At 46.1% G+C, this 13,066-nt stretch overlaps 1 protein-coding gene across 3 annotated transcripts in view; it reads right to left on the bottom strand.

The window, feature by feature from the left end:
* Nucleotides 1-13,066, bottom strand: part of nfib (nuclear factor I B) — a 68,279-nt gene that overhangs the window by 29,875 nt on the left and 25,338 nt on the right. For all 3 annotated transcript variants that reach the window (XM_011487390.3, XM_004079679.4, XM_011487391.3), the window contains exon 3: nt 594-650. In XM_011487390.3, coding sequence (XP_011485692.2) covers nt 594-650 — 57 coding nt within the window. The remainder of the gene's footprint in view (nt 1-593; nt 651-13,066) is intronic.

Genomic DNA, 13,066 nt, shown 5'->3' with positions numbered 1-13,066 from the left:
TTTATTTTGCTTTTATATTTAAAATCCAACATTATTCTGCAATCTTGAAGCCACAATTAGATTTCCTTAGGTGTATTTTTATTAAACTTTACTTTTTATATAAAGATCGCAAATCCATGATCTTGGACGTCACAAATGTTTAGATTTTCTGGAGCATAACGCAGATATTTGAGTATTCAGAAACTTGTTAGAACTCTAGTAAAAATAATAACCCTTTAACACTGGAGCCTTATCTTCAGTGTTTACGACTGTTGTTGTTTTTCAACTGTTTAAGCAATTCACGTATTTCCAGTGGATTCTGAAGTGGAGAAGAGCCCCTTTTCTCCCAAAGCTGCTCTTCTCAGCGTCAGAATCAACCGATTCACGTTGATGGCGTAAACGGTTGTGGAGTTACAGTGTGTGAAAGGTGTCGTCTGCGACATCTCCAATCGTAAAGGGTTAACAAAGATCCCCATGGCTAGATTGGACAGCAAAAGTTCCCCCCTCTCGGATGTCTGTCTGCGATTTGACCTAAGCGCGATGTCCCATCAGCCCCTGTGGGGCGGGCCGGCAGCACGGGAGTGATGACAGGAGGGAACTGCCACTGTACATACCTGGAAGAGGGTTTTTGCCTGGCTCATTGTTACTTGGACTTCCTGACTGCTGCGAGTCTGTGAACACACACACACAAAAGGGGGGGGGGTTAGTATAGAAACATACCATCATGATTTGATAGTTTTCGTAAATCTCTTGAGGAAATAATGTAAAAGATATCAGCGGGGGGGGGCTTTTGTGGCAGCTTAAAGTCTGCTCTTATCTTTTGACCCCCCCCCTAGCAGTAGATCAAACAAGACAGCTTTGTTTGAACTGTGCTATCATTCTTTTAGGGGGAGAGTGCAGATCTCTGACGTGGGACCGACTAAAGTTTTTTACCGTTTTTCTAATGGGAAGTTGGGGGGGGGGGCTTCAGTCCTGCTGTGCAAGGTACAAGCACAGAACAAAACATGTAGGGGGGGAGAAGGAAAGAGGACAGGCGGGAGGCGGGAGGGGAACACGAGGAAACATGAGTGGAATTCTTTCCACCGGCTTCGGCGCGGCGGTGGAGGCGGCCAGACTGACATCGCTGCACCTCGCTGAGGACGGGAATGCATCGGCGGGCTGCGGCTGATCACTGACAGGCACGGGGGGGGGCAGCTCTTTCCCCCTGTGAAGTTATGCAGCGCGCCAAAGTTGTGAAACGTCAAAATTAGCCCGCATAAATCACCGTCCGATCGCAATCTGGCTTTTGAAAGGAACAGCCTACGTGGAGAAGGAGAGGGCGGTTAATAGCGGACCCCCTCGTAATGACTTCGAGGGACCACACATACCCCGAGACGGGGAAAAAAGGGGGCGCAATGAGAACCAGCAGGGAGATTATCATCTACACCTTGAACATGTGACAGCCTGAGCATGAGAGGCAAGAAGCCGGAGAGACGGTGAACTTAGATACCCTCGTCGTGCAACAACACACTTTTTCCTGCCCCAGCTTTCATAAGCGAGAGGGAAAAAGCAAGGGGGAGGGAATGAATGTGTGTGTAGGGGGGGGGTTGAAAGATTTATTCCTGTCTTGCTTCTTCTCTGTGTCGCTCTCCAGCTCTGTCTTGTTCCCCAACTCCTAAATTTGACTATTAAACAGTGCTGCAAAAACAGAATGTTCTTGGCTAAAGCTCAACAAAGACAAAGAAGGGAGGGGGGAAAACAACCATACGTTAAGCAGAAAGAAAGAAAAAATCGTTATTTAAATTACATGAACCCAAAAGGATCTTTGTAAAACTAAAAGGACATTTTCCTGTTATACAAGCACAAAAGTGCAAGTCCTTATAAACCCATTTAAGCCCCCATTATTCAAAATTTGGGAAAATCTTCACTAAAACTGCTGAATTTCATAACGCCAATACTCCAGAAGAACTGCCTGAAGATGCCTGAAGTTCACATGGATTTGCCACAGCACATGTCCATAAAGGCGTTCGGCGTGGCGCCCGCCCTCCTTCCCACTTTTCAGAGTCATCTGTCAGTCTCGTTATGACTGCCAACTTCATGCCTGCTCCCCAGGAGCTGCTCAGAGAGGCACAGACTCAGACGGATGGGAGGTGGAAGGGTGGATGGGGGGGGCTCTGAAGTAAACGAAGGAAAAAAATAAAAAAGCTGTGAGAACGTGAGCGAGGCGCTCTGGTTGAGTTAGGTCGGATCAAAGTTTAATGCTTTTGCTCTTTTGTTTTCCCTTTTTTCTTTTTTCGCATCAGCCCTTTTGGAGAGCAGAAGAGGTGGCCATGACAAAAAGAAAAAAAAAAGAGCAGATGGTCGTCGCAATTAGAGATCCCAGGCAGCATCTTCCAGCATGAGGCCCCACTGTAGCACCGGCAGAGACCACCTGGACGACTCAAGGTGGGATGCAAGCATATGGCACATCTGCTGGGTCTGCGCCGGTGCTGGAATCACCTCCCCTTTTTGCATTACATTTTACCTCTGACCCATTGCCTGTATGTGAGAACTGGACTGAGAGACCCCCTCCCTTTCAATCCAAATAGGAAGTACCTGCTAGTTCCAAGAACCCAAAATCCCATAGACTTCTATTAAGAAGCTGTTACTATTGGTCAGAATTCTTGCTCTGATACCACTGTTTTAAAACATATTGTGTTAATCCTTTTTTTTATTTATTCCAAGTTATTCACGTAATAAACTGACTAATCAGATGACTCAATAAAAGCATGTGGTCTCACATCAAACATTCAAAATGTTTGACAGATTTCCTCTAGCCTGATTTCAGGGGAGAGGGGGCGTGGACTTCCAACCAGCTCAGTCCTGATTAGCTAGAGTGGTTGCCATAGAAATTTTTATTCTGACCGACTTGGACCAATCCCTGCCTACTGACGGCATCTGGTTCCAGACGCTGTCAGTAAGCGTCTGGTGATGTTCGTACCGTGAAAAAAACAGCAACTAAATTGACTTTTTTTAGTTGGAGCCGGATTTAAGCTGTTCTCTATGAGTGACATCACACTCCAGTCCAGTTCTCATACACACTAAAGAGTCTGACCCGCAAATGACAGCCAACCTGAGGCCCCTCCCCCCAGAGCCATTGCTTGAATTCCTACTCGCCAAAATAAAACTTAAACTGGTGTCTCCCTGATCTGACAAGCAGGACATAAAAGAGGAATTGTAAAATCAGAAATGGGAGAGCAGGACCACGTTCTGAGCAGCAGTCTCGGTGTCTGTCTATAAGGTGTCCTGTGCAGAAGCCCCGGCCAATCTGATAGTCTTCAAATAAACACCAGTGTAACCTGTAAATAAACAGTTGCGGTCGAGGAGGCTCGGTTTTGCCCTGGGAGCTTGGCAGGGCTGGATCGCAGGGCCAGACGCCACACACTCACACACACACACGCATAAACATGCACGTACACACCAGGCCCTTTTCCAAAAACAACATTTCTTGGCACCCTCCATCCCTGCCACTTGTTTAAATAAACAAACGGGTTCATGGAGGACTGGAAAAAACAGTCCTGTGCAGGAATTGGACTATCTGCGGTTACTCAGCATAAAAAGAGCAAAAGAAGGGGGTGGGGGCTGTTTTGGATTCGTCCGAAAGTTCCTACACCTTCTTGTCCGGTTGGATACTTATCATACCACTGTAACGGCTGAGGCAATTAGTGGTAATGGCAACAAAAATCTGGCTCGGCAAGAAAAGTTTAGAAGTGCTTGTGAGGTTTTTCCACACCCCAGTGTGTCGCTCGCCTGGATTTTATAATCACTAAAACACACTCACCCCTCCATTTTTTGGCACCCTACCCATTTTTCTCCAACTAAATCCAAGGTGGGGGGGGTGCATATGCACATACACACAGTTTGGATTAAATTAGCCGCATAGTTTAGGAAACCCCCCCCCTCTCTCCCTCCTTGACGACGCACGTTTGTAGCCCGCAAACGCTTGCAGACACGTACAGATACCCTACACGAAAAAAAAAGTACTAGAAAAACGTGCGCGCGTGCACGGGGGCGTCACGCACGCCCTGCAGATGCATACCACTGTCGACATTTCAGGAGGAGAAGCCTGTCTGGCAGCCATTTTATGCCGAGCGGGGTTCTGTGCACATGTATAGCACTCTGGCTGCCAGAGGCATGGGTCCCGAGCCAAGATGCATTTCAGCAGCCCGGGGAGGCGAGGGGAGGGGGAGCGCGGTGAGGAGAGGTGGACTCCAGGAGAAGTCAGGAAACATAGAGAGGGAAGGAGAAGAGAAAAGAAAAAACAACAAGGATCGACCTAATTACGGAGCGGCTCCGATGCGTAATGTTTCAACAATACAGCTGCTCCTGAGTAAATATTTGATGTGGCCAAGCAGACTTTCTCCTGCTTTTCTCTGCTTCCAAAGAGTCCGGAAAGACACAATCATGTGTGTGTGTCATATATGTGTGTGTGTGGCAGGGTCACGCAGCTCTTGACAGTGCGCAAAAGGCTGTGCATGTGCTGGTATGTAACGCATGCGTGTTTGTGTGTGTGTGTGTGTGTGTGCACTGTGTCCTCCTGTGCTCCTGGTTTCTATCATTCACAGCTTTGCGGATGACCTCACACTCTTCGGGCTGGCGTCCAACCGCCTGCAGAACCCGCTCTCTTTTGCCCGATCTCCGTTTCTTCTCCACACTATCTGTCTATCGCCGTTCCTGTGCCTGCAACAGTATCCTTCCTCCATTGTGTCTTTTCATACCCGCCTCTTTGGGTATTTTTCGGCGGTGTATCTTCTCGGGTGAAAGGCTCCCGTCTACATTTTGCCTTTCTCAATTTTCTTTGTTTTTTGCCCCATAAACTGTTCTTTTTTTAACGATTCCATCTGTGTTAGAGCTCTCTTTCCATTTGTCGCCTAAATTAAACGCCCCCCCCCCACGACTCTTCGTCTTTATATCTGTCTTTTCTCCCTCCCTTTGCGCCTTGTTGTCTAAACAAAGTGGCTTTTATCAGGACGAGCCGCAACCCAAACAAGCCAAACAAAAGATACGGGCGAGAAAATCTGCCCACAGAAAAGGGAGGATCTTATCATGCCAGCCTTTGTGTGCCAGCTTGCCAACTGGTGATGCCTCCCCCCCCCCCCCCCCACCACCACCACCATAGACCACTCCCCCAACACACACACACACATTTCCCAAATTTTGGCATGGGGGCCCCTCTTTCTCCCCATTAGGAGTCATGGGTGGCATTCGGCAAAGGGCTGCCACCTGACCCGGCTGAAGGGGAAGGGGTGATGACTCTCAGAATTTAGGGGCTACGACAAATGGTGCACCAAGATGAGCGCCATTTTGGGGCAGCATCGTCTTTAAAGGATGGGTCTCCCGGAGACGTTTTATATAAGAACATTAAAAAAAGGCAAAAAAAAAGCTGCTGGCTTTGATAGGCGAAAATGCTGGACGTTACCACTTTCAGATCACAGTGACAAAAAAGTTGATGTCACCCGGGTGTCTACAGATTTACAAAAGTTACATTTAAGGACTTTTATTACCTTTTTAAGAACCCTTAAAATCTGATTTAATACCGAAAATGAAACAAACAGCAGAAGTCTGCTGTTACTTGCACTACACATGCAATTGGATCACCTTGATCCCCATTGTGCCAAGTTTAAATGTCTTTCTGCAAACTGTAGTTAGTTTTCTTAAGGAGTTCCACTAACCAGGTTTAACCATCACCAGTAATTCCTGTTTACAAGCCATTTCCCCATAAATTTCCTGTTTTTCTGCACCGACAAGCATGAGCTAATTGGCTACCGAGGTTAAACGATTAACAATAGGTTTGCGACCTAATGACACAAGATGTTTTTTTTCTTTTTTGGAGACAAGAAGTCAAAAAAGTTAAGACCCATTCACCAGGAGTTAAGAGAATGTCATGCTTTACTAAGGCCTTATTTAGGTTTAATTAAAATTAAAACCTTTTAAGGGTTTCTAAGGATCTGCAGTCCCTGTTGGTGTACTTCATCTATGACAACAGATGGTGGCTCATAAAGACAACGAGGGGATGGATGGAAGTCTGTTTAGTTTGCAGGAATATTCCATGCTCACTTCTTAGGCGACCCCGCCTTTGACGGGCGATCAGGTACCGTAAAGACGCACGCAGACGGCCCGAGACGAGGGCGTGAAAAAAGCTGTGAGAAAGTGAAACGTCTATAGGAACAATGAAATGTTGCCTTCTTTTCTCTGAGACAGACACTACACACTTGTTCAATAGGAGGACACACGCACACCCACGCACACACACACACATACAGGACAGGTTTTTGAGACTTCTGGAATCAAGTCCTGGTGGGAACGCTGAGAAGCGGTGGCAAAAGTATCCCTGCGTGTGCATCTCCTGGGCTGCATATGCGCAGAACTTCTGCATGTTTGTTTGCGACGCTTGCATGCTAATGCCACTGGAGAGCAGGCACTCTTTTTTTTCTCGCCGAAAAAAAACCCCCAGCTCTGTGCCCGCTCCTCCGTAAACTCTCACGGCGGTGAAAAGAGGAGAGCGTTTTAACTGAGCTGGCAGGACAACAGGCCCCCTCATTGAGGTCACCAAACAGTGTTGGACGGGGAGGGGAAGAGCATTCTATGGTGAGTGGGCCTTGAACGAGGCTCTGAAAGGCCTGATGGATCATTAGCTGCACCGGCCGGGGAGAGGAGAGGGGAGAACCTGGCGGAGCACAAAAGGGACACACAGGCTGAAAACCAAGGGTGCAGATGAGGGTTAATCCATCCAAATTAAACTTCCCCACCTTTTAATTTGTGAGATAAAGTTTACCCACCTCTGAACAGATGTACACATTGCATGTGTTTACTGTGCAGAAATGTAAGAAGGGGACGGGGTGGGAAGGGGGGGGGGTCACTCAAAAAATAGCTTTCATTCATGTAAGTCATGCTACATTTGCGCATTAAATGTACACACACACGCGCAGCGAACACGTGTGCACAAATAAGAGGCGCGCACCCAGCGTCCCACAGCGAGCTGGTCTGTGCTGTGCGGCGCAGTCAGCGAGCTGAGGCAGACAAACGCAACACAGAGGCTCATCTGTCCGCTGAAAAATGAGCAGGCGGCACGCCACGGTCCCACCTCCTCCCGCTCTCATCCTGTTCAGCCTGTCCTTCCCACATTTTTATCCCTCTCTTTTTAAAGCATTAAATTCAGTTTGAAAGTCTCAGTTATATCTATACTACCCAAATTATTAGACTATATATTTTAATTTTAAATGTTCAAATAGTTTATGTAAAATATTAACCACTTCATGCCTGACTTTTGTTACAGATTATTTCCATTCAAGGTGATTGTAATTTGCCGGATTAAATGGTACGTTATAATTTAGCGCCACATGGTGTGAAGAGGTTAAATAATTTACAATTTCAGAATACACATTGGCGGTTGTGACCCAAAAAAGTAGATTTTTTTTCTAACAACAGTGCTAATATACTCAATCTGACTCAAAAAGCAAACTGAAAACAACTTTTTAATGTCATATTTTTACTTAATTTCATATGCCAATTTTTTTGTATGCATTTGGTTTGTTTTTTAAAACAAAACACATTTTTATCTCCTAAAACTTCTCTTACTTGTTTGGATTAAAAAAAAAATGAAAGGCTGGTAGTTTGAGACAAACACAATAAATTCAACTAAAAGACAAGATGGAATCGTCCCATTATGTGACAGAAGATTCATTTTGATTCAAAACTTTCTACGATGCGGTCTGACTAATATATCTACATTTTGGATGATTTTCAGGTGGGCAGAACTGTGTGTCCTGGTATAGAATGGGGGGGGGGGGGGGGGGGGGGGGGGGGGGGGGGGGCTTGCCTCCAGCGCAGTCTCATCTTTCACTCCGTTAACTGGCATCAGGTCTGGAGTGTGAGAAAAAAGACAAACTTCTGCATCTGCGTTGAAACAATGGGCCGCATCGACAGGCAGCCTCACATCTCTGAGGTGCGCGCCCCCACGCACAATTAGCTTTTTTGTGGTGTAATTGACTGGCAGGACCGGGTGGTATTTACATTCGCCCGCTATTGCCACCCTGCCATTCGGTGAGCCAGGATAAGAAAGAAGAGGTCCGTGTGAGAGTGGCGCAGGGTTGGTCACATCTCTTGTGTTTTTTTTCCCACCATGGTGGCAAACTTCCAAGCAGGAGCATTTCTTTTTTTATTTGTAATGCCCGTCTGTGGAGGAAGGAGGGACGAGACTATAGATTTAATTATGCATGCGTGTTTTCTCATTCATTGTAGCGCTGGGAAGGAGACACAGAGAGGGTAAGGGGTGTATAGTTGAACGGTTTGTTGGGGGGGGGGACAGACCAATGACATTCCGTTGTTGTAGTCCTCCTCCCACGCACACACAGAAGAAAAAACACACAAGAAGCAGTCTGGGAGCGAGCTGCTATAGGCTAATGAGGTGACACTCACCGTCTGGAGACTGGCCAAAACAGTCCATTAACTCCTAGCCAGTAGTTAAGAGCAGAAGAAGAAGAAAGGTGGCGGCGGGGAGGGTGGGAAGGAAACAGGAGGGGGGCAGATGAGGGGGGGGGGGGCAAAATGGGTGAGGTGGGCAGCTAGCTGATGGTGGGCGTGATTTGTGAGGGGGAGCAAAGAAAAAAAAGGGGGGAGCAAGTCTGAAGTCTTTCAGGATGTGAAGGTGGGGGGTATTCCTGGAGTTTTGTAGTTGTGAATGAATCAGTGGGGTGGCTGGTAAAGAGGGAGGGGGGGGTGCACGAGCGTTCACTGTGGGCGATTAAGGGGGAAAGACGTCGTCTGAATGTGTGTGAGAGATGGACCAAAGGTTGGGTAGTGGATGTGGCGAACGAGAGGGGACGGGGGAGATGGATCTGCTCCCCCCCAGTCAAGCAGACAGACCTTTGACAGAGAAGCTCTGTGATTCGCCTCTTTCATCTTCAGAACCCCCTTATCCAGTCGGATAATTATGAGACAAATGCCCCCGGACCCCCGCTGCTTGAGTGGCAATGGGCATTGGAGGCCAGGAACACAGAGAGAGGGTTCAAACATGCACGTCTCGACTGGTCTCGGGGGAGGAGGGGGACAGAGGGGATGAGGGATGGCGGGGTATTTAGGGGTCTGGGAAATTCCCTGCTCTCCCCAGAGAGAGGAAAGTTGGTCCACAGATCAGAGTTCAGGGACAGACGAGCTGCGATCCTGACGCAGCTGATTTCAGGCATGAACCAGCTTGAAAAAAACATCGGACTCTTCAACCATTTAAAAAAAAAAGGAAAGTTTGGGAAAACCCTTCTATATTTGTAACTCACATCTGGTAGAGTGAGAAAGAAGTTCAACAACTGAGAGATGCTGCTCGGGTCCACACTGATAATGCTTTAGTCCTGTCGCCTGTAACATCCCCACAGTAAAAAATGTGCATGAACATTTTTGCTCTACGGGCTCACTGAGCGGTCTACGATCTTAAATATTCGTGTACAGGTTTTCCCGATCCACCCCTAGACAGAACGTATCCATCAGCAAGGGCAGTTATCACTAAGGCAATTCTACCTTAATGTTTATCTAATACCAACCACCAAACCCTTAAAGCTTGAAGCAAATGCAGCTGATTTAGACTTGAAATTACATGAAAAATCAACGTGTTTTTTTTATAGAAAAATTAGTAGAAGAATGTTTTGTGGCAATATTACAGTGAAAGCACGAGGACGTCATTAGGGTTTGCTGGATATGAGCAGATGAAACGCATTTCTCTTTGGGAAACTTCTTTTAAATTCGAGGCCAATTAATAGCCTCTAAAGCTTGTGCAATGTTGTGTGCAAAGCCTCTGCCAATGATGTGTCAGTGACTGTCGGCGCTTGCTATGGCGTCGGGCCTCAGCCAAGAGGACTTCCCACTGGCGAGAGCTGCGGGCCGCGACTGGGTGTTCCCTCGCAGGGCGGGAATGGCTCCTCTCCAGCTGGGCCAGAGGCCACCGAGGATCCCTGCCATCCAGCGCCACTGTTTGCACTCGCAGCGAGGTGCCAAGCGAGTGGCAGTAAAATGCGACCAAACACACACGCCCACACACGCACCTTCAAGTGGGGGGACATGGAAGGAATGATCTGATCATAGAACGCCATCAAATCCAAGACCACATCTTGGCCCAAAACGGACAATAGAAAAACAAAGTGTGCACTCATTCAGAGCGTTTTGTTGGCACCGCTTCCCTGGAATGGAGCATGGGCTGGGAAAGGAGAGGGAGGATCAACCACAGAGTTTAATGTGTCATTACAAGCATAAACATAGACTACTGGCATTGCCAGGAGATGTTGAGCCACATTCTGTTGGCCCCTTTAGTAGAGAGTGGAGGAGCAGGTGCAAATTATAACTTCTCCTTTCATCTCTTCTACTGTTTTAGTACGTCAACATTTTATCTAAAGCACTAATGCGCCTGCAGGTTTGATCTGTATGAGGGTTGGTTTTCTTGCGTAGTCTCCCGTATTTCCTACACTACAAGGTGCACTTAAAAGACTCAAAAGACTTATCTCTGACTTTTTTGTCTCAGCTATAGTTCAGTGCACCCTTTATATGGCATACGTTTAAAAATAGACCACTCATTCAAGGTATGCCTTAAAATCCGGTAACCCGATAGTATGAAAAATATGGTACTTTATTAGGCAAGTTGGATAGCGCAACTTATTTTTTAAGGGTGTGGTTTAGGACAAGGGTCTCCATCCACTTGTTGATGAACTATGGTGGGGTTGACTTCAGTGTTAAAGTAGATAAACTTTCCAAGGGCCAAAGAGTGAAAGTGAACTAAAGTTAGTCCATCAACAACGTGCATTACAATTATCGAAGAAAAAACAACCCAAAGCATAAAGCTAAATAATTCTTAATCACAAGAATTTGGTGACTGTTTTGTAGGTCAATAAAATGAGGAGGTACAGACGTGAAAGGCAGAAAAAGTCCTAGATATCACTGCCACAGTGCTTATTCAATATAATTGTGATTCAAAGCTTGAGGATTTCATTTTAAAGCACTCCAACACTCCAACATATATTTTCTCAAATGGATAGTATTATCATTACTTGATTTTGAGAACTGGACAGAGAGTGAGTGTGACGTCACCCGTTGAAAAATGGTTTACTTCTGGCTCCAACAAAATGAAGGTCAATTCAGTTGCCATCTTTTCGCAATATGGACGCCACCATGTTGGAACCATAAAATGTCAGTAAGCGGTGATTGGTCCATATCAGTCTGAGTCATCATTTCTATGGCAACCACTTTTGCCAACCAAGAATGAGCTTGTTGAAAGTCCACACCCCTACCACTCACAAGCGGGCTTGGAAGAATCTGTAAAACGTGTTGACTCTACGACATGAGACCACAAACTTTTATTGAGGAATCTGATTGGCCAGTTCATAACTTGAATAATTTTTACCACAGATAAAAAATTATTGAATATTAAGAGCAAAAAATAGAATGACTGAGTAATAGCTGTTTATTTCTCAATAGAAGTCTATGGGATTTAGGCTCCTTAAAACAAGCGAGTACTTCCCATTCGGAAGGCGGGGGGTCACTCCTTCTAGTTCTCATATACGTACATTCAATGCTACTAGAATCACTTAAGTTTCATTTTCAATTGGACGTTACAAATATCACTTTTTTCTTCATTTTCCTCTGGTTCTTTAACGCCCAACTATCTCATCAGCGTTTCTACTGTCGCAAAACCACATCAGCGTTCAACTGTATGCATATGGAGCTCCTTGTGTTTCCAGGTAAAATTACACCGCTCCAGAATTCAGATGAGTTTTCCCAATTGCGAAGCATAGCAAACTAACAAAGGACGCAAACTTTGATGTGCACTAGAAAGTCCAAATTGAAAATGACCACAAGGTTACTTTAAACAGGCTATTTCCTAAGAACAGATCATAATCAAGCAAAACCACACACTGCAACCAAGAACTTCAGGTTTACTTTTCATGAGAATATTCCTATTAAAATTAAAATTCCTTGTTTTAATGGGCACCAAAGTTTTATTCACTCTAGCAAACCTTGCAAAGCCTTTGGGCTATCGTCCACATTCTTTTGAACCACCGTTTCTTAGAAGCGTGGTAATGACAGAAAGATGTTTCAGGTCTTCGGGGTGGAGGCTGCTCGGATGTAGCAGGCCCACTGAGGAGCTTGTTGGTGCTTTAAAAAAGCCGGGTGCAAGCCGCATGGCCAGTAAAACCCCTCCGTTCCTGGTAATGTGCCTGGAGACAGGGCTTTCAGAGACATCCCCCCCCTTTCCCCTCCAAAATCAGAGCTTGCCCAAATCAAAGCATCTGAAGGGACGGAGCGGATGGAGGCTTGGGGGCAGGAGGGTTCCCTGGGGGAGTGGGGTCTGGGTACCTCCACTGGCACATGACCCCTGGAGTAAAGCTTTTCAACCCAATGGGGGAAAAGAACAGAAATATAATCATAAGATAGTCGATCTCCTTCACCCCTTGTGGACCTTCCAACCATATAGCAATATCCAGCCAACTTGAGCGAGAAGCATGCACACACAAAAGAGGCAAGACAAGATCACAGCAAAGCGTCTTGGTCTCACGGGGAAATCTTTATGCAAATCCAATCTATGGTTGACGCACCACAGGTGTGTGATTTAAGAAGGGGGAAAAAAACTTGCACACTAAGCGAGATGTTCTCAGCCACACAGAACGAGGGAAAGAAAGGGAGAGAACTTAATTCCACATTCTTGGCAAAAAAACCGACAGCAAATCTGTTCTCAGCTACTCAGGCCTGCTGGGGCAGCCCCCTCTGCCACTGCAGCAATAACAACATGTGGTTTGGCTGCACAGCGCCAGTTTACAGTGGGAAGAGGAGAGGCGCTAAATTAATTTCAGATTCTGCTGTTTGAGAGTCATAAACCATGTTACTGCCAAGGCTCTGCGTCCACAGAAGTGGTGTTTGGTTGCAATTAGAAGGCATCGGATCAGTAGTTCATCATCTCATCGCGCAGGGATTGAATGAAATGGCACAGAAATTATTGTCTGGAAGCTAATTTTTTACCATAATTTGAGCGTTTTGGAATTAGAAGTCAATAAAAATGACAATGAAAATGTTGCTTTTTTTAAAAACCCTTTTC

The sequence above is a fragment of the Oryzias latipes genome, chromosome 18 (assembly GCF_002234675.1).
Source record: "Oryzias latipes chromosome 18, ASM223467v1".
NCBI lineage: Eukaryota > Metazoa > Chordata > Actinopteri > Beloniformes > Adrianichthyidae > Oryzias > Oryzias latipes.
Note: the sequence above shows the minus strand (reverse complement) of the source record. Positions and strands in the feature narration are given on the sequence as shown.